At 49.6% G+C, this 23,932-nt stretch overlaps 1 protein-coding gene across 1 annotated transcript in view; it reads left to right on the top strand.

Moving 5' to 3' along the window:
* The first annotated feature begins 11,748 nt into the window (after window positions 1–11,748).
* ACSF2 (acyl-CoA synthetase family member 2) overlaps window positions 11,749–23,932 on the top strand; it is a 99,873-nt gene continuing 87,689 nt past the window's right edge. The window contains exon 1 of the mRNA XM_066587831.1: window positions 11,749–11,895. Coding sequence (XP_066443928.1) covers window positions 11,804–11,895 — 92 coding nt within the window. The 5' untranslated portion in view covers window positions 11,749–11,803. The remainder of the gene's footprint in view (window positions 11,896–23,932) is intronic.

Consider the following 23,932-nt stretch of genomic DNA (forward strand, 5'->3'; position numbering starts at 1 on the left):
GTCTGGACGCCGGTGGCCTACCACTGTGGAGAAGCCCACTCCCCGCTGTGTCCGAGTTAGGATCGCTGCTAGGTGCAAGGCAACAGGGACATGTCACAGAAGGCGGGGGAGGGGGAAGAGAGCAGGTGGCTGCCTTCAGCGGCCGAGTACTATCCCCAGCATGCATTTCAGCTTATATGGCATTTCACGGGGGTCACTATCAGTGCAGAAGGCGGGAGGGGACAAAGGAGACTGGCTGCTACAGTGACAGTACTCGGGAGTGTAAAGGATTGCAGTGGGATAAATCCATAATGGACTTCCAGACAGATCATCAGCCAATCGGAAGCTAGGGGTGTGACAGGGGGTGTCAACTTTATCTAAGGCCGGTCAACCTCTAGCTTCTGGTGTCGACAAGATACACCAGTACCCTACAGAAGTCCCCATTACAGATGCACAACCCTAGTTTGAACTAATGCGATCATTCCATGCAAATAGTAGTGACATCATCACCATCCCACACCCCTAGGGCCCGGGCCCTTATTTTTAAACTGAGATTAATTCCACTGGAGGTTACACAGTTAGGGATATTTCACATAGACTGAAATTTGGCCCCAACATGCACTGCAACACTCAGCTAAATCTGCCACTGCGGAAATCCATACCAAAACTCGCATGTCTATATGTGGATTTTGTTGCAGAATTAAACTATTTTCAATTCAGCATCAAAATCAGCACAGAGGTAAGTGGATTTTGATGCACAATTTTCCATGTGATGTGGCCAAATTCTGCCTTATGAAGCCTTTCTGCAAAAAAACAATCTTTAAAAGGATTTTCCGAGAAAAAGGTGTACTTACTACAGCAGCTCGGCAACCATAGCTGGAGTCCTTGTCCCTGCTACTCGGAACCCAGAAAACGCTGGTGGGTAGTCATGTGCCATTCATTGTGCACGTGACTGCTCAGCCAATCACAGGCTTCAGCATTGATTCTTCTGTGGCTGCTAAAGCCTATGATTGGCTGAGTAGTCTATCCTCCATGCCTCACCAGAGGCTGCCTCACCTGATGTGTCCAGCACTAAGTGTCCAGAAACAAGTGTCTTATGCTGTCGAATGATGCAGCTATACAGCGCAGTTCGACAGGTAACATCCACAACTGTCCAAAGCCTGGAGGAAAATACTCTCCTCTTTGCACTAATCTCCTTCACTATCCTCTTTTCAAGCCATAACACTTTCTTCCAACGCCCAGGCCCAACACGCTCCATCCACATCAGCCCCTCCCTCCTCTCCTCACCTATGTATGGCTCCTATGCACTGTTCAACTTCCTAAGACGCCTCCAACCCCCAATACCGCAAAGAAACACCTCAGCCACCCACACAAATCCCCTAACCATGCGCTCACCCTTGCTACTCTGCTACTCCTAGCTGCAGGGGACATCTCCCCCAACCCAGGCCCACCCCGTACTGTTCTCTACCAAAATGCCCCCCCTGCCCCATTCAAATGCGCCCTATGGAACTCTCAATCTGCATGTAACAAACTCCTAACTATCCATGACCTCTTCACCAGTAAACACTTGAACCTGCTCGCCCTCACGGAAACCTGGATACAGCAGTCCGATTCTACCTCCCCCGCTGCATTGTCCTATGATGGCCAGCAGTTCTCCCACACGCCCAGATCGGATGACAGACGCGGCGGAGGAGTAGGCATCATCCTCTCCCCAAACTGTACCTTCCAGGTCATTCCCTAAGCTCCCTCGCTTACCTTCCACTCCTTCGAAGTCCACACCCTGCGACTCTTCCGCCCACTGCCTCTGCGTGTCGCAGTTATTTACCGCCCCCCAGGTCCCGCCCGCCTGTTCCTAGACCACTTTGCTGCCTGGCTCCCCCACTTCCTATCCTGTGAAATCCCAACCCTCATCCTTGGTGATTTCAACATCCCTTCTAACGACTCCAGCTCCTCATCTGCCTCCCGGCTTTTAACACTTACCTCCTCCCTTGGCTTATCACTAATCTCTGACTCCCCCACTCATAGAGATGGTAACACTCTCGATTTAGTTTTCCTCCGTCTCTGCTCTGCTTCTCACTTTACTAACTCCCCCCTTCCACTCTCAGATCACAACCTTCTCTCTTTCTCCATCAGGCACCCTAGCATCTCCCCTGACCCTCCAATGTATCGCACCTCTAGGAACCTCCAGTCCGTCCGCACTAAACAGTTTGCCGAAACTATTCAGTCCTCCCTATCCCCTATCTCTCTCCTCCCCTGCCCTAACCTGGCAGCCGAATACTACCACACCACCCTCAGCCGTGCCCTGGATGAAGCGGCACCACCCGTGACTCGAGCCGTCAAACGCAGATCACGGCAACCTTGGCTCATGTCCCAAACGCGCTTCATCCGGCGGTGCTCTAGGTGCTCCGAGTGGCTGTGGAGAAAGTCAAAGCTGCCGGCAGACTTTCTCCACTTCAAATTCATGCTTAAACCTTGCCCTTTCACCTCCCTTGTCTCCTCACTATCCCACAACCCCAAACAACTCTTTGAGACCTTTCACTCCCTCCTCATCCCCAAAGAACAGGCCCCTGTGATAGACCTGACTGCTGGAGAACTAGCTGCCTATTTCAAAGAAAAGAAAATCGACAACATTCGAAAAGAAATCTCTGATAGCTGCATGGTTAGCCCCGATCCCAGTTTCATCAGCACTGGATCCAGCACCTACTCACTATCTACGTTAGAACCAACGACAGAGGAAGAAGTCTCCAGGCTCCTTTCCGCTGCCCGCCCCACCACCTGCGCTAGTGACCCTCTCCCCTCTCACCTCCTCCGGTCCCTTTCCCCAGCTCTCATTACTCACCTCACTACAATCTGCAACCTCTCCCTAACCTCTGGCACTTTTCCCTCCTCATTTAAACACTCCATCGTATCCCCTCTGCTTAAAAAACCAACCCTGGACCCGACTGATGTTGCCAACTACCGACCTGTCTCAAACCTCCCCTTCATCTCCAAATTACTAGAATGCCTGGTCTACTCCCGCCTTACTCTCTTTCTCTTTGACAACTCACTCCTCGACTCCCTCCAGTCTGGTTTCCGCTCTCTACACTCAACCGAAACTACCCTCACAAAAGTAAGAAAAAACCTGATGACTGCAAAGTCTAGAGGTGATTACTCCCTACTAATCCTCCTTGACCTGTCTGCTGCATTTGACACTGTCGACCTTAACCTCCTTCTCACAATGCTCCACTCTATTGGTCTAAAGGACACTGCTCTCTACTGGTTCTCTTCCTACCTCTCTGACCGCTCTTTCAGTGTTTCCTTTGCTGGTTCTATCTCCTCTCTGCTCCACTTCCTCTCGCTGTTGGGGTACCCCAGGGCTCGGTCCTTGGTCCCCTTCTCTTCTCTATCTATACGGCCCCAATTGGACAAACAATCCATAAATTTGGCCTCCAATACCATCTCTACGCTGACGACACCCAACTATACACCTCCTCTCATGAGATCTCTGGACCATTCCTCCAAAATATCACCGACTGTCCGCTGTCTCTAACACTATATCCTCCCTTTTTCTCAAACTAACCCTCTCTAAAACGGACCTCCTTGTCTTTCCACCTTCTAACCGACCTCCCCTCAACATCTCCATTCCAGTGTCTGGCACCATCATAACCCCCAGACAGCATGCCCGTTGCCTTGGGGTCACACTGGACTCTGACCTCTCCTTTGCCCCCCATATCCAATCTCTGGCCCAAACATGCCACATGCACCTCAGAAATATTGCTAAAATACATCCGTTCCTAACCACGGACACGCTAAAGACACTCGTGGTTGCCCTCATCCACTCCCGCCTTGACTACTGCAACTCGCTACTCATCGGCCTCCCCCGCACTAGACTTGCTCCACTCCAATCCATACTAAATGCAGCAGCTAGGCTCATTTTCTATCCAGTCGTTATTCAGACGCCTCTGCATTATGCCAGTCGCTGCATTGGCTGCCCATCCACTGCAGAACTAAATTTAAACTCCTCTACCTCACTCAAAGCTCTGCATGACGCTGCACCACCATACATCGCCTCCCTACTGTCAGTACACCACCCAGCCCGCTCACTCCGATCGGCTAACACACTCAGACTAAACACCCCTGTAATACGAACCTCACATGCTCGCCTCCAGGACTTCACCAGAGCAGCACCCATCCTCTGGAATGCTCTACCCCAAGGCATCCGAACAATTCCTGATGCTTGAAATTTCAGACGTGCCTTAAAAACGCACCTCTTCAGGGAAGCATACCAAATCCCCTGACCTAGTCCCCCCCCTCCCCTCCCCTCCCTATGGCTCCCCACCCTGTTTGCTTTCTAATTAATGATCTGTACATGAAATTTCCTATTGCCTGTGTTCCCCACCCCCTGCACCTCCTGTACAACCCTCAACCCATTTGTGTCTAACCCAATGTATCTCACATTGTAATCGTTGTAATTGTTGTATTGTTTTGCATTTATCCATGCCTGAAAGCGCTGCGGAATAAGGTGGCGCTATACAAATAAAGATTATTATTATTATATTATCATGTGTAAAATATACAACACATGACTGCCAGCTGACTTCTTCCGAGTTCCCAGGCAGCGGACATTGGGCTGTGTTTTATAACATTTTAAGGCCTCGGTCAGACGGGCGTTTTTTGCCGCGATTTGCGGATCGCATGTCGGATGCGCATTCGCAAATCGCGTGACCGGGGCCCGACGATTCGCCAAAAAATCTGTAGCTAGCAGCGTTTTCGGCGAATCGGGCAGATCGCGCCTATCTGCGATTCCTTGTGTTCTCTATATGCGCTCAATGGGGCCGGCGGCAGCAGCGCTGACTCCATTGAGAACATATACTACACAAATCATTCTCCTCTGCCACAGCTGTGACAGCTGTGGCAGAGAAGAATGATGTTTGCCCATTGAATTCAATGGAGCCGGCAATACAGCCGACTCCATTGAAAGCAATGGGCTGCCGGCGAGCGCAGGATGAATTTTCAGGAAGGGCTTAAAAATATAAGCCCTTCCCTGAAACCATCCAAAAATGTGTAAAAATAAAAAAAATATATATATTCACCTTGTCCCTGCAGCCGGAGTTCAGCCGCGGCCGTCCAGCAGTTCTCCTATACTGCTCTGAGTAGCATTCAGCAGGCAGGGATTTAAAATCCCCGCCTGTTGAATGGGCTGCCTCTGATTGATCACAGCGCTCACCAATCAGAGGCAGCTTTCACTCACCCATTCATGAATTCATGAATGGGTGAGTGCTGCCTCTGATTGGCTCAGCGCAGGGACCAATCAGGGGCAGCTCTCAGCTATTGAATGAGAGCTGCCTCTGATTGGTGAGCGCTGTGACCAATCAGAGGCAGCCCATTCAGCAGGTGGGGATTTTAAATCCCCGCCTGCTGAATACTACTCAGAACAGTTCAGGAGAACTGCCGGCCGGCCGTGGCTGAACTCCGGCTGCAGGGACAAGGTGAGTATATATATTTTTTTAATTTTTACACATTTTTGGATGATTTTCAGGGAAGGGCTTATATTATTAAGCCCTTCCCGAAAATTCTTCCTGCACTCGCCGGCAGCCCATTGCTTTCAATGGAGCCGGCTGTATTGCCGGCTCCATTGAATTTAATGGGCAAACATCATTCTTCTCTGCCACAGCTGTTACAGCTGTGGCAGAGGAGAATGATTTGTGTAGTATAGGTTCTAAACGGGGTCGGCGCTGCTGCCGCCGGCCCCATTGAGCGCATATAGAGAACACAAGGAATCGCAGATCGCAGATAGACGCGATCTGCGATTTCTTGTGTCCTATAATTTATCGGACAACCACATAAAAAAAGCGGCCATGTGTCCGATACCATTGCAAAGCAATGGTTCTAAAAATGCGCAGATCGCATGCACATGCGCAAATCGCGGGGAAAAACGCCCGTGTGACCGAGGCCTAAGTCTGTAAATTACTTTTTTAAGTCCTGGAAAACTCCTCTACAGCAAAATAACACAATTCTGCTGCTTTTATGTATATGTAACTCAATGAGCTGCAGTATTAAAGTATATGGTTACTAAGTAGATAACCAGCACCTCCCTCCTGTTGGCCGTGCTGTGTATACAGAGTATCAGCATAAAAATGTCTGAGAGCAGTAGTAAAGCACTTCCACATTGTGAACCTGTCATCCACAGAACTCTTTTTAACTTTGGCCTTAGTATCTGTTTAGGAAGTGGAGCAATAACTCCTTTTTATATCTGCAGAAATAACTGTCAGGTGCAGAATTAGAATTCTTTATTTAGTTTGGATTCTAGATCATCTGCACCGTGAGACCAAAAGGAAGAATCTCAATACATCAAGTTATACAACAGTAAATAAAACCGCCAATCACTTAAAGGGAGCGTGTTATCAGAAAATGACCTATTTATTGTACTGTATAAATCACATTTTTGTAAAATTCTGTATTTTTCACACATTTGACCACAGAGACTTATACTGTCTCTTTCTACTCTGTAGAGAAGACTTTGCAGAAGTCATCTCATTAACATCACAGGCAGGATTACACTGACAGGTAACACCTATATATGTAGATAACACAGGATCCACCATTCACAATAGATGATAAGCTATGACTATCTACTCCCTCCCTGCAAAATGATCTCTACACACGTCACAGAGCATATCTAGAACAGTCTCCATACAAGTCAATGAGTCAGCTGCTGTCCATTGTGTGAATGGCCCATGAAGCTGCTGTAAATCATCTCTAAATGTTGTTAAATGTAGCTCAGGAAAGATGGCCGCCCCCTTATTTATGTACAGACAGCAGAATTAAAAATTCTACAATCAGAAAATGTAAACAGATTAGAAAAATGGAAAATGTTTCAATATCTGGTATTAATTAATACAGAAAATGTTGATATATTCCCTTTGGTGTTCATGGCAGCCATCAGGCAATATAGGTGGTACTGCTGTCAGGGTCCCAGGCAAACAAGGAGCCCAAACCCAAGGGACCTGTAAGTTGCTACCCACCCATTAACCACCAATAGCTGCATGGAAGCAATGAAGTTTAGGAGGCAGTGATCATGCTATCCTTGAAGTTTGGATAACAAGGGAAGGAAAATCTGAGAAGACTCAGACCTCAAGGTTGGATTTCAAAAGGGCAGGACTCAGAAAGACGGTAGGAAGGATCCAATGGCCGGATGTTCATAAGGACATAAATATCCAAGAAGGTTGGTAAATATTGCGAAATGAGATTCTCAAAGCACAATCGTTAACAATCCCTAAAAAAGGAGGATTGGGAAGCATTTAAAGAGACCAGGATGGATATACACTTGCACACATGCTAAAAAAGAGAAAAGTCAAAGATGCTACAGGATGTTTATAGGATGAAAATGGTAAATTGGTTAAGAATGATGTTCAGAAGTCCGAGCGCTGCCTGTGATTGGTTGAGCACTGTGACCAATCACACGCAGCGCTCAGCTTTCATTCAATGAATTGCTGAGCAGTGCCTGTGATTGGCTGAGTGCTCAGCCAATCAGATACAGCCCTTTTAGCAGCTGGGGATTTAAAATTACACTGCCGGGGACAGAGCAGAGAAGACGCGCCGAGCCCCGACAGCAGCGGAGAGGTGAGTATTTTTTTTCTTACACCAGCTAGGGATAATGGAGTAATTAACCAGAGCCAGCATGAGTGTGTTACAAAAAAGTCATGCCAGACAAATCTACTCTTCCTTAATCAGACCTCATCTGGGATACTGTGTCCAGTTCTGGGCAACCCGATTTAAGAAAGACATAGACAAACTGGAGCAAGTTCAGAGAAGAGTTACCAGGATGGTGAGCGGTCTGCAAATCATGTCCTATGTTAAGCTTGCAAAAAAAGAGAGAGACAGAGAGAGTGAGAGAGATCAGGTTCATGCGGATGCCGGCTGGACACAGGGTCGGATTCCGCTGCAGGCTCCCGCATGCGGAATCTGACACAGTCGTGTGCAGGCGGCCTTGTGAAGACCATTTAAAAGGGTTTTTGGTCCCCAGTAGAGATGAGCGAACGTACTCGGACACGCCCCTTTTTCACTCGAGCACCGCGATTTTCGAGTACTTCCGTACTTGGGTGAAAAGATTCGGGGGGGCACCGTGGGTGAGTGGGGGGTTGCAGCGGGGAGAGGGAGAGAGAGAGAGCTCCCCCCTGTTCCCCGCTGCTACCCCCCGCTCCGCCACGCCTCCCCCTGCCCCCCGGCGCCCCCCGAATCTTTTCACCCGAGTACGGAAGTACTCGAAAATCGCGGTGCTCGATCGAGTAATTACTCGAAACGAGTATATTCGCTCATCTCTAGTCCCCAGCTATTGATGACCCATCCTCAGGATAGGTCATCAATAACAAATAGTCAGGGGCCACAGCCTGGGAATCCCACCAATCAGATGATCTGATTCCTTCAGATCAACAGATAGCCGGGCTCTTGGGTGGTGGACCCTGCCAGTCTGCTATTGATAGCTTATCCTGAGGATGGGTCCCCAATAGTTGTGGACGGCAAAACAATATTTGCTCATGCATACCATATTTTTAGGTCTTATGCACTGAGCAAAGTCACATGAACAGACTTTGTTCACCAACATGCAAAGTACTTATAGATCGTACAGAGAGGAAAAGTTAAGGTGCTTATAGTTTAGGTGATGGGAAGTCTTTATATTTTTTTCTAGCATGTTTCCCCAAAAATAAGACCCTTATATTAATTTTTGCCCCAAAAAAGGCGCTAGGTCTTATTTTCGGGATGTCTTATTATACTAACCTAGCAGGCCCGGTCCAGGTCCCTTCCGCTGCTTTCCAGAGCTCCGTCACAATTCCTACAGGTTACGGGGTTCATAAATCCCACCTCCAGGAAGCAATGGCTCCGATTCGTTCTCTGAGTGCTGCTCAGCCAATCAATGCAGCGCTCAATTAACCAATCACAGCCGTCACATTGGTTTATCCAGCGCTGCATCGATTGGCTAAGCAACGCTTGAAGAACCAGTTTGGAGGTGGGATTTATGAATGCAGTAAGTGGGAGGTGATCTTGTTCGGTGGCCGAGGACTGCAAGAATCGCGCACAAGCTCTGGAAAGCACTGAGAGCGACCTGGATCCAGCTGCTAGGTAATGTATTCCTTCTTTTTTTATGTAATGCAACTAAGGCTTATTTTCAGGGTAGGATTTATATTTCGAACCTCCTCAAAAATCCAGAAAAATCAGGCTAGGGCTTATTTTCGGGAAAACACAGTAGTAAAATTATGCACTATAGATAAAATTGCACTCTTTTTTGTGTCTGTATGGTATATTTCTTATTGTGCAAAAGTACTAAAATTTAAAAAAATGTAGGATTCATTCACATTTGTATTAAGGGATTAAAAATCTGTACTAAAGAAAAAAAAAGATCAGCAGTTCAAGCAGTGTATTGCATCCCAGTGCACCCAGAGCCCTCAGATGCAGAGCAGTTCCAGTGCACCCAGAGCATTGCACCCACAGTACCCCGGTATATGCAGAACATTGCACCCCAGTGAACCCAGAGCCCTCAGTCCACGCAGAGTAGTTACAGTGCACCCAGAGCATTGCACCCACAGTAACCTGGTCCATGCAGAGCATTGCACCCAGAGCACCCAGTCCATGCAGAGCACTGCTTCCCAGTACACCGAGTCCACAAAGAGCTTTGTGTTTCAGTGCAGCCAAAGCCAATAGTCCATGTAGAGAATTGCACCACAGCTCCCAGCCCATGCAAAGCATTGCATTCCTGTCCATGCAGCACACTGCATTCCACTACAGCAGAACCCACATTGCATCCCAGAGCACCGCAGCTCCCAGACTATGCACAGCAGTGCCAGTGCACTCAGTCCATGTAGAACATTGCATCCCAGTGCACCCACAGCCCCAGGCTATGCAGAGCATTGCATCCCCATGCATCTAGAGTCCCCAGGTCAGACCGAGCATTGCATGCCAGCGCACTCATTCCATGCAGAGCATTGCATCCCAGCGCACTCAATCCACGCAGAGCATTGCAACCCAGCGCACTCAATCCACGCAGAGCATTGCAACCCAGCGCACTCAATCCACGCAGAGCATTGCAACCCAGCGCACTCAATCCACGCAGAGCATTGCAACCCAGCGCACTCAATCCACGCAGAGCATTGCAACCCAGCGTACTCAATCCACGCAGAGCATTGCACCCCAGCGCACTCAATCCACGCAGAGCATTGCATCCCAGCGCACTCAATCCATGCAGAGCATTGCATCCCAGCGCACTCAATCCATGCAGAGCATTGCATCCCAGCGCACTCAGTCCATGCAGAGCATTGCACCCCAGCGCACTCAGTCCATGCAGAGCATTGCACCCCAGCGCACTCAGTCCATGCAGAGCATTGCACCCCAGCGCACTCAGTCCATGCAGAGCATTGCACCCCAGCGCACTCAGTCCATGCAGAGCATTGCACCCCAGCGCACTCAGTCCATGCAGAGCATTGCACCCCAGCGCACTCAGTTCAAGCAGAGCATTGCACCCCAGCGCACTCAGTTCAAGCAGAGCATTGCACCCCAGCGCACTCAGTTCAAGCAGAGCATTGCACCCCAGCGCACTCAGTTCAAGCAGAGCATTGCACCCCAGCGCACTCAGTTCAAGCAGAGCATTGCACCCCAGCGCACTCAGTTCAAGCAGAGCATTGCACCCCAGCGCACTCAGTCCATGCAGAGCATTGCACCCCAGCGCACTCAGTCCATGCAGAGCATTGCATCCCAGCGCACTCAGTCCATGCAGAGCATTGCATCCCAGCGCACTCAGTCCATGCAGAGCATTGCATCCCAGCGCACTCAGTCCATGCAGAGCATTGCATCCCAGCGCACTCAGTCCATGCAGAGCATTGCATCCCAGTGCACTCAATCCATGCAGAGCATTGCACCCCAGCGCACTCAATCCATGCAGAGCATTGCACCCCAGGGCACTCAATCCATGCAGAGCATTGCACCCCAGCGCACTCAGCCCATGCAGAGCATTGCACCCCAGCGCACTCAGCCCATGCAGAGCATTGCACCCCAGCGCACTCAGCCCATGCAGAGCATTGCACCCCAGCGCACTCAGTTCAAGCAGAGCATTGCACCCCAGCGCACTCAGTTCAAGCAGAGCATTGCACCCCAGTGCACTCAGTTTATGCAGAGCATTGCATCCCAGTGCACTTAATCCATGCAGGGCATTGCACCCCAGCGCACTCAGTCCATACAGGGCATTGCACCCCAGCACACTCAGTCCATGCAGGGCGTTGCATGCTAATGCACTGAGACCCAAGTACTGCAGAGTATTGCATCTGTAGGAGGAAAGGGTCCCTAGAATCCCCAGTCTCCACAGAACATTGCAGCTGTGGCACACTCCCAATATACAAGGTACATGCCTGCAGCAGCTCGTAAGGAAACCAACCATCTTTTTAGCAAACTATGTACTCTCGGCTGCAGCTCAGAAATACTACACTTTCCAACCCCAAAATAGCTCCTCCCACATGTCAGCTCACACAACTGATCACGTGGGCAGAGATCCTTTAGCCTGCTAGGATTTAGCATCCTTCTTAGTAAATACCCCTATGTGTTATGTAACTCCCTGTAACGGCGGGTTCTAGCCCGGACTGAAGCCAGAAGAGCTGCCACCAAACTGCACTACATTTTCAGACCGTCCCTAACTGACCTCAAAATGTAACCCAGCATTTGGGCAGGCCCATGCAAATAGGCCAACTGGTAGAGCGAACTGCAAGCAGTCACTGGGCGGGGCTTGACCTAGGGGCGTGGCTTGAGGGTCCCAAGAGCAGTCAGCAGTCCATACCCTGCTGTTGCTCTACAGACGGGTCTCATGGCTCCCCTAGGGTTGGTGCAGGCTCTGGTTCGGAGGGTGCCGAGAATTGGGGTGACGCGGGTGTGGCAGCGGGGCATACACCTGGGCAGGTAATGGCACAGACTACTCTTCTGCAACTTCTTGCTGTCCACTTGTCGTGGGGTGAAGAACTATATATGTATCTGCTGGGATTATCTGTTATGTAGCATTAGAACCAACAAATGACTATATTGGACAAGTGTAGCAGCTGGCAGTGGAGGCATGCACAGTAATAACATGTATTAATAATAACATAGTAATAACATAGTAATAACATGTATTAGTAATAACATAGTAATAACACGTATTGTTACAGGAAGAACCCTTCAGTAGTTTGTATCATAAATGGTAACATTGTATCAGCACCAGGTTTGCACAGGGTGGGGGTTAGTCTGCACTATCCTGTATAAATTGATTGCTTATGTTTCCGTGCCCCATGCTTGGATTAAAGGGGTATTCTGGGATTTTGTTAACACTTTCTATTGATGACCAGTGGGGACCCACCGCTCGGATCCTCGCCAGTCAGCGGTGTCGCTATGGTTAGTGGAGGGGGCTGAAGTGGCTGCAGCCTTGGGTTGGTATTACATGTGCAGCTCCCATTGAATTTAATGCAAGACCAACCTGGGCTGCTGCCCCATGGTCAGTGCTTTTTGCTTCTTCCGCTGATCATAGCACAACGGCATCGGAATTAGCCGAGGATCCAAATGGTGGGTCCCTGTTAGTCATCAATAGAAAAAGTTAAAGTCCCAGAATACCCCTTTAATCCTAGCATGTTCTACAGAAACATAAGCAATCAATTTCGACAGGACCGTGCAAACGAAGTCCCACCCCTGTGCAAACTGGTGTTTATACAATGTTACTATTTATGATAAAATAGCACAAGGTTCTTCGTATAACTTCAAACAGGAACCATACTTTATATTTGGAGTGCTGGGATCTACCTTTCTTCTACTGCTTAGGGCTCATATGGAAACTGCTGCAGGTTTCCCGCGGTATTTTACACATATGCAGCCCATACACCCTGCTGGCAGAGGCTGAGTATGGCACTGCGCATGCACAGGAATCAGACGCTGCAAACATGCGCAGTGTTTTTTAAAAATGTATTCCTTGTTCTGTTTAGAGTGGGGATGCGTATCGGAACGCAGCCTATACGCAATGTATTGCATACGGGCAGCATATCCTACGCAGCTCACAAGAGGGCTGCGTATCATATGCAGGGAAATGGAGCACACTGCGATTTATTACTTGTGGGTATAGATACGCCGTGTCCACATGCTGGTGTATATGGAACAGTGAAAGTCCTTTGACTTTCGTTGCCTCCATTCACTGCTTATCACGTAACGCACGCTTAATATGCGGTGAGAAAACAACTGTGGACATGAGCCCATATGATAGTTTCATATATGCGCCTCGGGTTCTGCTTGCCTGCTCCATTCAGGGGCAGGAAAGGGAAATCCCCGAGGCCGAATAGGTCTGTCTCTGGACGGGATGGAGCTGAACAGCGCCGGATGGACCCCATTGACTATAATGGAGTCCACCCGCTTTCTGCCTAGCTGGCTGGCTTTTGGACGGAAGAAAAAGCGCAGATGCAGATGTGAAACCACCCCTGCCAATTCGCCACTGTTATGTCTCTCCACGCACCCAGTAAATGGAAGGAGCACCTGTGGATTAGTGCGGCGAGCTGTTTCACCATATTTAAGGTTGCTGTCTACAAAAGATTGCATATCCCGGGCAATGAACAACCAGACTGACGGGTCAGGTCAGCACTTGCTGTACAATTCTATATATATATATATATATATATATATATATATATATATATATATATATATATATATATATATATATATATATATACACACATACAGTTAACATGGACACTCTGCTTTGGACTTAGGCCGTTCTCACACATAGTATCGGCTGTGATTTTAATGCCTTTTTCGGACGCAGGTTGTTGCATCCGGCTGGGGTTTTTAACACACCACATTATTGTGATTGGCAATGAAATGCGCCACAAAGTGCGGAAACGCAGTTAAATAGAGCAGACAGTGCCCGAAAATCATGGCATCGCCGCATTTGAACGCATGTCTGCGAGGCCCCATTGAAAACAATAGGAGTGTTTTAGCGCAGCGTTTTAAACCATAAAGCGCACGTGTGTGAGAGTCCTTGCTGTACCCACTATGTTCCCTAAGGCTCTGTTCACGAACTCCATGGCAAATCTGCATCGGAATAGGACCTGTCGCCTCTCCTGACTTGTCAGTTTATTTCTAAGTATTCAGGAGGAATAACAGAGGAACAGCACAACAATTTGTAGCAAATGAAGCTCTAGAACTGTTATTCATTGGCGATGCTAGCATTTATTAAACAGGCCTGGCAGGAGAGGTAACAGGACTTCTTAATACTTAAGACCCAGAAGAAAAAATCAAAAACCTGTCCTCAGGATGGGTCAACAATACCAGACTGCTGGGGGTCTGACTCCTGGCCCCCACAACGATTAGCTGTTGGAAGGGGCCAAAACACCTGACCAAAGACTGAGCCCACTTTTCTGTCCTGTGACATTACATTCATTGGTCCCATGGCACTTCTGCAGTTCATTCCCATTCAAGTGAATGGAGCGGAGCTGCAACACCAGGATCGGTCGCTACGCAAAGTGGCTGATTTACTATTAAAAAGTTTGGCTGAAAATGAGCCAAAAACTTCTATGCTTTGCTCCACATTTCTGATGTCCTGTGAATTTCAGACACTGTTTTTGACAAATCTGAAAAAGGGGTGTGACTTTCAAAAGAGGATGTGGCCTAAATGCACAAAAAATTGTGCCAAATTTGTCACAAAATTTTAGTGCAAACCAACTTAACTAGTAGTATAAAGTTAGACTAGACAGTTGAAAAATACGCCGGTCACTGTGATCAGCTGGAGCATTATAAGCCTGTCTTGTTTATGTTTGGATCAAATATTAGACGGTATTAGTAGATCTGCCCTGATGTGATGTTTTTACGCAGACGGACAAGATAGGTCTTGCCCTGTCTTTCGGCCGCGACCAGCTGATGGCTCCCATAGGCTTCTACAGGAGCTGCCGGCGAATGGAGGGGGAGGAAGTTTAGCAGCGGCTAGCGCTGCTAAAACATGTCAGCTGGCTCTATTGAGTCATGCAGAAGATTTATGCTGGCTGAAGGAATTCCGGGCTGCACCCGACCGTGTAAATGGACGAGCAAACGTGAATTTTGATTGCAGCTATTCACTCGATTTTCGGCCACGATGTGGCCAGCATGAAAATGCATTGCTTGTGTGAATGAGGCCTTTTTCTTATATGTGAATTGCACAAAAATAGGACCTACTTAAAATTTTCAGTCTTGCACTATTGGTGCGGCAGGGAAAAATGTCCGTGTACACGAACCCATTGGAAACAATGAGAGCCTCCTGTGGCGCAGAGTGTAAGCTCTCACCTACGACCTGAAGGTTGCTGCAAGTTCGATCCCCGCGTGAGTCAGGTAGCCAGCTTTCCGAGGTCGGTAAAATGAGAACCCAGCTTGGTGGGGGGTAGTAAGTAATAATTACCTGAAAGCGCTGCGGAATAAGTTGGCGCTATACAAATAACAAGATTTATTATACTTATTACCAAGTTAATACATTGTACAAAGCACAGAATTTGCGTGATTTTCTCCGATTTAAGGAAATCTGTTTAACATCAATAGGGCTGCAATGCAAAATCAGTAACATTGCCCCCTCCCCATTGAATCTTTTATAACCCTGAGCTCCTCATATGGAATCCTGGAACATTTGGGGCTAAGCCAGGGTCCAGGAGTGATCTTAACCTGAGTGCCTTGGGTTACTTTTACAGACGCTGAAAGTCGCCCAAATAATCGCTCAAACAAGTGATGACCCGCGTAAAGACAGCATCCGACAGGGGACTGAACGAGAAGTAGTCGCTAGTCTTCTGTTTGAGGTCAATGAAATGGAGCGACTTCTTGCTCAGCATGAACAGGAGCGGCTCAGTCTTGGCCTCCGGCTGTTCCAGCTCAAGTCACTGAACGACTATTGCACCTGTATGACAGCACAGCCGCGATGGTCATCCCTCTGCCGCACCTATTGTTTTGCAGTTGTAAAAGGGCCCCGAAGCAATAAGTGTTTTATTTTCCTCTAATGGAAACTAGTTGGCGTTCCAGAGGACACTGCGCACAAGTGGGCGCCGTAGAGTAGATTATAGGCCATTGTCACAAGAAGGGAAGTTGACCCTTGTGTGTTCCGTTGTAATTGTACATTGGGGAATCCTTCACTCTCCGGTGAATTATTTTACATGTGCGGTGTGATAATTCTTGGCACTGATGTGTTTGAATTGTTGCTTGGGAACGGACGGCATAGACAGTAGGCAACACATCCACTCGGGTGATCACATCCATTATATGAGATAAGGGTTGGCAGATGGGGCACTAGTCACCGGTGCCGGGCCAGAATTACTTCATAGTAGTATTTTATTATAGTTTTTAATGTGTCTGTTTGGAAGGAGACGACCAGCAAGGACTTTATCTGTTTACTGGCTCTGGTGTATTTATGCTGGTAGGATAGAGGGAAAGGTTTCTGGGGACTTTCTGGTCTCCCTTTGACATCCTGGCATACAAGTGAGCATATAGACTCAGTGTATTTGTGTAGGGCTGTAGCGAATTACTGCTCCTGCAGCTTCACAGAACCTAAGGAAGTGATTACAGTTCTAAAGGCTGGTTTAGACGCAGCGATAATTGCTCAAAAGATGTCGCTCAAGAGACTTTTGAGCGATCATTGTTGTGTCATTTATAGCGGAGGATGATCGCTCAAGATAAGCGATCACCTTGCCTGCCAGTGGAGGATGCAGAAGACAAGCGGGGTGTCCCCGCTTGTCTTCTGCATACAGCTGTTCCCCCACTCCGTGTGCCCGGCTGTTATACAGCCTGGCGCTCGGAACGGAGGATGCAGAAAACAAAGCGCGGTGTCCCCACTTGTCTTCTGCGTACAGCTGTTCTCCGCTCCGAGCGCCCGACTGTTAAACAGCCGAGCGCTCAGAGCGGAGGATGCAGAAAACAAGTGGGGTGTCCCCGCTTGTCTTCTGCATCTAGATGTTTTCTGCACAGAGAGCCCAGCTGTTGCGCTCGATGCCAGGTATGGAGAATAGAGCTGGACCGCTCTGTTCTTCATACCCAGCCTGTTATCATGGAGCGGGATACAGCTGAAACAATGGTATCAGCTGTATCCTGCTGTGAATCCCTGATGAGACTCATCCTTGTCTTTCAGCACGTTGAAAGATAACTATGAGCGACGGGATATCGAAAACTGCACGATGTACACACAATGATTATTGCTGAAAAGACGGCTTTTGAGCGATAATTGTTGTCTAAATGGGCCTTAACAGAGGATTTGAGATACACAAATACTGAAACAGGGGTGTAACTATAGGGGATGCGGTTGCACCTGGGTCCAGGAGCCTTAGGGGGACCATAAGGCCTCTCTTCTCTATATAAGGAGCCCAGTACTATGAATAAAGCATTAGAGGTGGGGGCCCGTTACAAATTTTGCATGGGGCCCAGGAGCTTCACATTACGCCTCTGTCCTGAAAAGTAATAGTGACATGAACAGCGACTAGGGTGCTTTTTCACAAATAGCAAGAAATCGTTCACTTGAGTAAACGAGCAAACAACGACACAGTCTGCTTGTTCACTCAGGCGTCCACTTTGAATATAAATGTTGTTTTGGGTTTTGTGTTTTTTTTTTTGTTTGTTTTTTTTTTTTTTTTCTTCTTTGCTTAGTATTTTTTGTTTGAGGCTAATTTCACACGGGCGAGCACAATATCGGGCTATGAAAATTGGCCCGATATCGTGCTCTGGAACATGCGATTTCCCTGCATCACTTCATGGAAGTAGCGATCCTCCGGCGCGGCTGTTTTCAATGGGAAACCCAGAAACAGGAACCAAAAATTTCAACAGCACGCAAAATAAATTTTCTATCACAGGTATACCTATCTATAATCAATACTCTAACCACATTAAATAATGCAAGGTACTTGGTATATAATTCAATCAAATTACATTGGCCCATCTACCAACGTCCAGGTGACCAAGCTCAGATGGGTCCGAACTAGAGATGAGCGAGCACCAAAATGCTCGGGTGCTCGTTACTCGGGACGAAATTTTTGCGATGCTCGAGGGTTCGTTTTGAGTAACGAACCCCATTGAAGTCAATGGGCGACTCGACCATTTTTGTATATCGCCGATGCTCGCTAAGGTTTTCATTTGTGAAAATCTGGGCAATTCAAGAAAGTGATGGGAACGACACAGCAACGGATAGGGCAGGCGAGGGGCTACATGTTGGGCTGCATCTCAAGTTCCCAGGTCCCACTATTAAGCCACAATAGCGGCAACAACTTTTACTTCTGAAAAGCCCTCATTAGCAATGCATACCTTAGCTAAGCACCACACTACCTCCAACAAAGCACAATCACTGCCTGCATGACACTCCGCTGCCACTTCTCCTGGGTTACATGCTGCTCAACCCCCCCGCACGACCCAGTGTCCACAGCGCACACCAAAGTGTCCTGCGCAGCCTTCAGCTGCACTCATGCCACACCACCCTCATGTCTATTTATAAGTGCATCTGCCATGAGGAGGAACCGCAGGCACACACTGCAGAGGGTTGGCACGGCTAGGCAGCGACCCTCTTTAAAAGGCGCGGGGCGATAGCCCACAATGCTGTACAGAAGCAATGAGAAATATAATCCTGTGCCACCACCATCAGGAGCTGCACACGTGGGCATAGCAATGGGGAACCTATGTGCCACACACTATTCATTCTGTCAAGGTGTCTGCATGCCCCAGTCAGACCGCGGTTTTTTATAAATAGTCACAGGCAGGTACAACTCCGCAATGGGAATTCCGTGTGCACCCACAGCATGGGTGGCTCCCTGGAACCTACCAGCTGTACATAAATGTATCCCATTGCAGTGCCCATCACAGCTGAGGTAACGTCCGATTAAATGCAGGTGGGCTTCACTGAGTCCTCACTAGGAAGATCTTTTTCAGGATCCTCCTCCTCCTCCTCCTCCTCAGGCCATACACGCTGAAAGGATGACAGGCAAGCAGCATGGGTACCCTCAGCAGTGGGCCAAGCTGTCTCTTCCCCCTCCTCCTCATCCTCCTCATGCTCCTCCTCCTCAACGCGCTGAGATATAGACAGGAGGGTGCTCTGACTATCCAGCGACATACTGTCTTCCCCTGCCTCTGTTTCCGAGCACAAAGCGTCTGCCTTTATGCTTTGCAGGGAACTTCTCAAGAGGCATAGCAGAGGAATGGTGACGCTAATGATTGCAGCATCGCCGCTCACCACCTGGGTAGACTCCTCAAAGTTTCCAAGGACCTGGCAGATGTCTGCCAACCAGGCCCACTCTTCTGTAAAGAATTGAGGAGGCTGACTCCCACTGCGCCGCCCATGTTGGAGTTGGTATTCCACTATAGCTCTACGCTGCTCATAGAGTCTGGCCAACATGTGGAGCGTAGAGTTCCACCGTGTGGGCACGTCGCACAGCAGTCGGTGCACTGGCAGATGAAACCGATGTTGCAGGGTGCGCAGGGTGGCAGCGTCCGTGTGGGACTTGCGGAAATGTGCGCAGAGCCGGCGCACCTTTCCGAGCAGGTCTGACAAGCGTGGGCAGCTTTTCAGAAAGTGCTGAACCACCAAATTAAAGACGTGCGCCAGGCATGGCACGTGCGTGAGGCTGCCGAGCTGCAGAGCCGCCACCAGGTTACGGCCGTTGTCACACACGACCATGCCCGGTTGGAGGCTCAGCAGCGCAAGCCAGCGGTCGGTCTGCTCTGTCAGACCCTGCAGCAGTTCGTGGGCCGTGTGCCTCTTCTCTCCTAAGCTGAGTAGTTTCATCACGGCCTGCTGACGCTTGCCCACCGCTGTGCTGCCACGACGCGCGACACCAACTGCTGGCGACGTGCTGCTGCTGTCACATCTTGATTGCGAGACAGAGGTTGCGTAGGAGGAGGAGGAGGAGGAGGAGGAGGAGGGTGGTTGAGTGGAGGAAGCATACACCGCCGCAGATACCACCACCGAGCTGGGGCCCGCAATTCTGGGGGTGGGTAGGACGTGAGCGTCCCAGGCTCTGACTCTGTCCCAGCCTCCACTAAATTCACCCAATGTGCCGTCAGGGAGATATAGTGGCCCTGCCCGCCTGTGCTTGTCCACGTGTCCGTTGTTAAGTGGACCTTGGCAGTAACCGCGTTGGTGAGGGCGCGTACAATGTTGCGGGAGACGTGGTCGTGCAGGGCTGGGACGGCACATCGGGAAAAGCAGTGGCGACTGGGAACTGAGTAGCGCGGGGCCGCCGCCGCCATCATACCTTTGAGAGCCTCCGTTTCCACAACCCTATACGGCAGCATCTACAGGCTGATAAATTTGGCTATGTGCACGTTTAACGCTTGAGCGTGCAGGTGCGTGGCGGCGTACTTGCGCTTGTGCTCCAACACTTGCGCTAGCGACGGCTGGACGGTGCGCTGAGAGACATTGCTGGATGGGGCCGAGCACAGCGGAGGTGAGGGTGTGGGTGCAGGCCAGGAGACGGTAGTGCCTGTGTCCTGAGAGGGGGGTTGGATCTCAGTGGCAGGTTGGGGCACAGGGGGAGAGGCAGCGGTGCAAACCGGAGGCGGTGAGCGGCCTTCGTCCCACCTTGTGGGGTGCTTGGCCATCATATGTCTGCGCATGCTGGTGGTGGTGGTGGCTCCCCGGCTGATCTTGGTGCGACAAAGGTTGCACACCACTGTTCGTCGGTCGTCTGCACTCTCAGTGAAAAACTGCCAGACCTTTGAGCACCTCGGCCTCTGAAGGGTGGCATGGCGCGAGGGGGCGCTTTGGGAAACAGTTGGTGGATTATTCGGTCTGGCCCTGCCTCTACCCCTGGCCACCGCACTGCCTCTTCCAACCTGCCCTGCTGCTGCACTTGCCTCCCCCTCTGAAGACCTGTCCTCAGTAGGCGTAGCAAACCAGGTGGGGTCAGTCACCTCATCGTCCTGCTGCTCTTCCTCCGAATCCCCTGTGCGCTCCTCCCTCGGACTTACTCCAATTACTACTACCTGAGTGATAGACAACTGTGTCTCATCGTCATCGTCCTCCTCACCCACTGAAGGGTCTTGAGACAGTTGCCGGAATTTCCCAGCCTCATCCCCCGGACCCCGGGAACTTTCCAAAGGTTGGGCATCGGTCACGACAAACTCCTCCAGTGGGAGAGGATTCAGAACCATTGCTGCCCATTCTGGGCAGGGGCCCGAGAACAGTTCCTGGGAGTCTGCCTGCTCCTCAGAATGTGTCATTGTAATGGAGTGAGGAGGCTGGGAGGAAGGAGGAGCAGCAGCCAGAGGATTCAGAGTTGCAGCAGTGGACAGCGCAGAATTCTGGGTGGTCGATAGATTGCTGGATGCACTTTCTGCCATCCACGACAGGACCTGCTCACACTGCTCATTTTCTAATAAAGGTCTACCGCGTGGACCCATTAATTGTGAGATGAATGTGGGGACGCCAGAAACGTGCCTCTCTCCTAATCCCGCAGCAGTCGGCTGCGATACACCTGGATCAGAAGCTTGGCCTGTGCCCACACCCTGACTTGGGCCTCCGCGTCCTCGCCCGCGTCCACATCCTCTAGGCCTACCCCTACCCCTCAGCATGCTGTATTACCAGTAGTGCAGAGACAGAACGCTGTAATTAAATGTGCCGCTTATTGGCCTGTGGTTGGAGGCTGACTTCCCTTACGGAACGCACAGCAGAGCCAGGAAACAATTTTGCGCACGCCTGTAGTGAGACGTAGGTGCGTATGACTGAGCTAGTGGAATTCACAGCGCAGAAGCAGTCAAGTGGCCAAAGGCCAGTAATAGGCCTTAAGTATTTTGCTTCTATTTTTTTTTAAATGCTGAGCTGATACAGCAGACAGATACTGTAGGCAGCGTATAATATTATGTATACTGTTTCCCTCTGGTGGGATGATAGCGCTGAAGTAACAGAGACAGCAGATCCAGGAAATAATTTTGCGCAAGCCTGCTGTAACGCATAGCTGCGTATTAATTAGGACTACTACCCCCAGCAGATAAATACTGTAGGCAGCGTATAATATTATGTATACTCTTTCCCTCTGGCGGGATGACGGCGATCATGTAACAGAGACAGCAGATCCAGAAAACAATTTTGCGCAAGCCTGCTGTAACGCTTAGCTGCGTATTAATTAGGACTACTACCCCCAGCAGATACGCAGTAAACTGAAGACGGTCACAGGCAGCCCAAATATAGTATTGTTTCCCCAATTTTTTGGAAAAAGCCCACTGCCTATATAGCCTGAATATCTCTTTCCCTGCCTCACCAGTACTGGCCCTATACTCTGTACAATGACTGCAGACTGAGGACGCAATGCTCTGCACGCCCAATATACAAAAAAAAAAATTGTGCAACACTGCTAAAAGCAGCCTCAACAGTACTGCACATGGTCAGATGTGGCCCTAAGAAGGACCGTTGGGGTTCTTGAAGCCTAAAATCACTCCTAACGCTCTCCCTATAGCAGCTCCGGCATCAGCAGCACTTTCCCTGATCTCTGTCAGAATGCATCTGTGGCGAGCCGCGGGAGGGGCCGATTTATATACTCGGGTGACACCTGATCTCGCCAGCCACTCACTGCAGGGGGATGGTATAGGGCTTGAACGTCGCAGGGGGAAGTTGTAATGCCTTCCCTGTCTTTCTATTGGCCAGAAAAGCGCGCTAACGTCTCAGAGATGAAAGTGAAAGTAACTCGAACATCGCGTGGTGCTCGCCTCGAGTAACGAGCATCTCGAACACGCTAATACTCGAACGAGTATCAAGCTCTGACGAGTACGTTCGCTCATCTCTAGTCCTAACTAAGGATGAGCGAGTATACTTGCTAAGGCACTACTCGCTCGAGTAATGTGCCTTAGCCGAGTATCTTCCTTCTCGTCCATAAAGATTCGGGTGCCGCTGCAGCTGACAGGCGAGTCGCGGCGGGGAGCAGGGGAGGGCGGGGGAGAGGGAGAGGGAGAGAGAGAGATCTCCCCGCTCCGCGGCGGCCCCCGACTCTTTAAGGACGAGCAGGGAGATACTCGTCTAAGGCACATTACTCGAGCGAGTAGTGCCTTAGCGAGTATACTCGCTCATCCTTAGTCCTAACACTAATACCAGGTGGTAAATCTAAACCTGGGAAAGTTGGGCTCCTACTATAGATGAGCAAGTATACTCGCTAAATGCAATTGCTCGAGCGAGCATTGCCTTTAGCGAGTATCTCCCCGCTCGAGACGGAAGGTTCGGGTGTCGGCAGCGGGCAGGGAGCTGCGGGGGAGAGTGGGGCGGAACAGAGGGGAGATCTCTCTCTCTCTCCCTCTCTCCCCCCCCACCCCGCTCCCTCCTGCTGACAGCCGCTACTCACCGCTCCCCCGCACCGGCACCCGGACCTTCTGTCTCAAGCAGGGGAGAAATTCTCTAAAGGCAATGCTCGCTCAAGCAATTGCCTTTAGCGAGTATACTCGCTCATCTCTAGTTTCTACCTCTCAGAATGCTCCTCTCTTGGGACTAAGCCTACAAATAAAACCAGGGAAGGTAGGATACCATTCATATATTCCAGTAGGAGAGACAGAAGGTAAATGGGCGGCAGGTGTGCACGACCAAGTGGGAAACCTCGCATCACGTGCATCTCGCATGCCGTTCAATGTTTTTCCCGGCTCCATTGAAAACGACGCCCAAAGATGGGTCATGCTGCGACTTTTTTTTCCCCGCCCCGCGATGTGTGAAAATCGCTTATGTATATGACCTCATTCAAAAGAATGAGGTTCATATTCATGTGTCTCGCAGCACACTAATCTCGCATGATTTTCTCAGCCGTGTGAAAATGGCCTAATACTAGTCAGTCTATTAGTTGACTGGACCAATGAATGAGAGCGACTGAATGATTGGTGTTTGAGCTAAACAATTAACGAACGAGCCAACGATGATATTTTTTTTTTACTTTTGCAAAAAATGACAGATAAGCAAACGAATTATCATTCATCGTTGCATGCAAAGCCATTGTTCCATTTCCCTTATTTGCATACAATTGTC

Source organism: Eleutherodactylus coqui, chromosome 13 (assembly GCF_035609145.1).
Source record: "Eleutherodactylus coqui strain aEleCoq1 chromosome 13, aEleCoq1.hap1, whole genome shotgun sequence".
NCBI classification, from domain to species: domain Eukaryota; kingdom Metazoa; phylum Chordata; class Amphibia; order Anura; family Eleutherodactylidae; genus Eleutherodactylus; species Eleutherodactylus coqui.